Raw genomic sequence first — 3,247 nt, 5'->3', positions numbered from 1 at the left:
AGGAAGGATGGAAGGAAGGACAGGGGAAGGAAGGAAATAGAGGGAAAGGAACAAAGAAGGAAGGAAGAAAGGAAGAAAGGAAGGAAGATGGAAGGAAGGAAAGGGGAAGGAAGGAAGGAGAGGGAAAGGAACAAAAGGGAAAGGAAGGTAGGAAGAAAAGGGGAAGGAAGTAAATAGAGGGAAAGGGAACAAGGAAGGAAAGAGGAAGGAAGGAAAGGGGAAGGAAGGAAGGAAGGAAGGGAAAGGGAAAGGAAGAAAAGGGAAAGGAAGGTAGGAAGGAAAGGGGAAGGAAGGAAGGAAAGAATATAGGAAGGAAGGAAGGAAGAGAGGAAAAGGGAAGAAGGAACGAAAGTAGGAAGGTAGGAAGGAAAAGGGAAGGAAGGAAATAGAGGGAAAGGGAACAAGGAAGGAAAGGGGAAGGAAGGAAGGAAAGGGGAAGGAAGGAAGGAAGGAAGGAAGAAAGGAAGGAGCAACATTCAGTTCAGAGGAAAAATAGCATATTTCCCCCCCCCATGTTGCTTTTCTCAGCCCTTCAAATGAAGTTGTGTCTTGCAGAAACGAACCCCAGGCAGAAAAGAAGACCCCGAATAGGTCTGCAAAGAAACCCACCCCCCGTCACGGAGAGACGCCACCCGAGAGGGAACCCGATGAAGATCTGAACGGTTGTCTAGGACAGGTGGAGGAGAAGCTGGTCACCCTGGCCTTGGAACAAGAGGCGGACGAATGTGTGAACGTGGCCCAGAGCGGACTCTTACTTTACCGCCAGATGCACGACCAGCTTTTCGAGCACCAGAAGGACGGCGTGGCCTTCCTGTACGGCCTCTACCGCGAAGGACGCCAGGGGGGCATTTTAGCCGATGACATGGGCTTGGGGAAGACCATCCAGATCATCGCTTTCCTTTCCGGAATGTTTGATGCAAAATTGGTCTGTTCCATCTTGCTGGTTATGCCGGTGACGCTCGTGAATAACTGGAAACAAGAGTTCGCCAAGTGGGCGCCGGGAATTCGGGTGAAGCTTTTCCACGGGACGAGCAAGAAAGAGCGCGGCCAACATTTGCACCAAATCCAAACCGAAAAGGGGGTCCTTTTGACCTCCTATCAGATGATCCTGGCCAACTGGGAGCAGCTGTCAAGCTGTGACCAGCAAGCCTTCATCTGGGACTACCTGATCTTAGACGAGGCCCACAAAATCAAGAGCCCGTTGGCGAAGACCACAAAAGCCTTGCGCGCCATCCCGGCCAGGAACCGCGTCCTCCTCACCGGGACTCCCGTGCAGAATAACCTGCAAGAACTTTGGTCTCTGTTTGATTTTGCCTGTCAGGGCACCCTCCTTGGCACGGCCAAAACTTTCAAGATGGAATACGAGAATCCGATCACCCGGGCGAGGGAGAAGGACGCGACCTTGGGGGAGAAAGCTCTCGGTCTCAAGATCGCGGAGAACTTGATGACCATCATACAGCCTCATTTCTTGAGGAGAAGTAAAGATGAAATCCAGAAGCTGAGATCGGACCAAGCGCCTGGTTCGCCCGGTCAGAATACACTGGAAATCCCTTCTCTTCCGAGAAAAAATGACTTTATCATTTGGGTCTACCTGTCACCCGTCCAGGAAGACATTTACAGGAACTTCCTTTCCTTGGATCACATTAAGCAACTTTTGATGACCACCCGTTCCCCCTTGGCGGAGCTGACCGTCCTGAAGAAACTCTGCGATCACCCCAGGTTGTTGTCTTCTCAAGCTTGTCTCCAGCTTGGTTTGGAAACTTTGAGTCAAGAGGACGGAGAAGACGCCGTTGGCCTGATGCAGGAGATCCAGAAAGTATCTGAGAAGGTTCTGATTCAAGAATCTGGAAAGTTGATGTTCCTGGTCGACTTGTTGGCCAAGCTTCGGGAAGAAGGCCACCAAACTCTGGTGTTCTCCTTGTCGAGGAAAATGTTGGACATCATAGAATGCATCCTGACCCAACGGCGCGTCAAGTTCATGCGCGTGGATGGCACGGTGACCTGTTTAGTGGAACGCGAGAAGAGGGTGAGGGACTTCCAGACGGACAAAAGCTACTCGGTCTTTCTCCTGACCACTCAAGTCGGTGGCGTGGGCCTCACTTTAACAGCTGCTACCCGCGTGGTGATCTTTGATCCCAGCTGGAATCCAGCCACGGATTTGCAAGCTGTAGACCGAGTTTATAGGATCGGGCAAAAGGAGAACGTTGTGATCTACCGTCTGATCACCTGTGGGACGGTTGAGGAGAAGATCTACCGGCGTCAGGTCTTTAAGGACTCGTTGATAAGGCAAAGCACAGGAGATAAGAAGAACCCGTATCGCTATTTTACCAAGCAGGAACTGAGAGAGCTCTTTGTTCTGACGGACACGAGAAACTCGTTGACTCAACTTCAGCTCCAGTCTTTGCACGGAACCGAAAGAAACTCGGATGCCAACTTAGACGAACACATTGCCTTTCTTTACTCGTTGGAGATGTTTGGCATCTCTGATCATGATCTGATGTATACATCTGAAACGAGTCACGAGGAAGCTGATGACGAGGAGGCCCACCAGTACATTCAGAACCGTGTCCACAAGGCTCAGGAACTGGTCCAGTTAGAATCCCAGCTCGTGGACACGAAGAAAAGGACAAAGCACTGATTCCTCGTTAAAATGAATCTGGAGTTAAACCCAATTCCCAAGATGTTCTCTTAGACCTTTCCTGTATTTTTTCTTCTCGTGAACTTGATTGTCCAACTGAACCTAAAACTTTCTCCATCACCTTCAGGAACCAATCTCTTTCTTCTTCAACCGACGTTCTTCTCTGGCAATCTTGGGATGGTCGGCTTCCAGAAAGAAGCAACTGAAGATGTATTGTCTACTCATCCACTGACTTTCTTCTCTGCCCATCTTGGATTGGTTAGCTTCTAGAAATAACTGAAGATGTATTGTCCACTCGACAACTGATGTTCTTCTCTGCCAATCTTGGGTAGCTTCCAGAAAGAAGCAACTGAAGATGTATTGTCCACTCATCCACTGTCATTCTTCTCTGCCAATCTTGAATTGAACAACTTCTAGAAACAACTGAAGATGTATTGTCCACTCGACAACTGATGTTCTTCTCTGCCCATCTTTGATTGGTCAGATTCTAGAAACAAGCAACTCATCAACTGACATTCTTCTCTGCCAATCTTGGGTTGGTCAGCTTCCAGAAACAAGTAACTGAAGATTTATTGTCCACTCGACAACTGATGTTCTTCTCTGCCCATC

At 49.2% G+C, this 3,247-nt stretch overlaps 1 protein-coding gene across 1 annotated transcript; it reads left to right on the top strand.

Annotated features, from left to right (window-relative positions):
- The first annotated feature begins 679 nt into the window (after nt 1-679).
- LOC107294486 (DNA excision repair protein ERCC-6-like) lies at nt 680-2,638 on the top strand. Its single transcript, XM_029285625.1, has one exon. It carries the CDS (start codon nt 767-769, stop codon nt 2,636-2,638), a length of 1,872 nt encoding a protein of 623 aa, XP_029141458.1. The 5' UTR covers nt 680-766.
- Nucleotides 2,639-3,247: the final 609 nt, after the last annotated feature.

This window comes from Protobothrops mucrosquamatus, unplaced genomic scaffold, assembly GCF_001527695.2.
Source record: "Protobothrops mucrosquamatus isolate PMUCROS unplaced genomic scaffold, P.Mucros_1.0 scaffold1967, whole genome shotgun sequence".
NCBI lineage: Eukaryota > Metazoa > Chordata > Lepidosauria > Squamata > Viperidae > Protobothrops > Protobothrops mucrosquamatus.
Note: the sequence above shows the minus strand (reverse complement) of the source record. Positions and strands in the feature narration are given on the sequence as shown.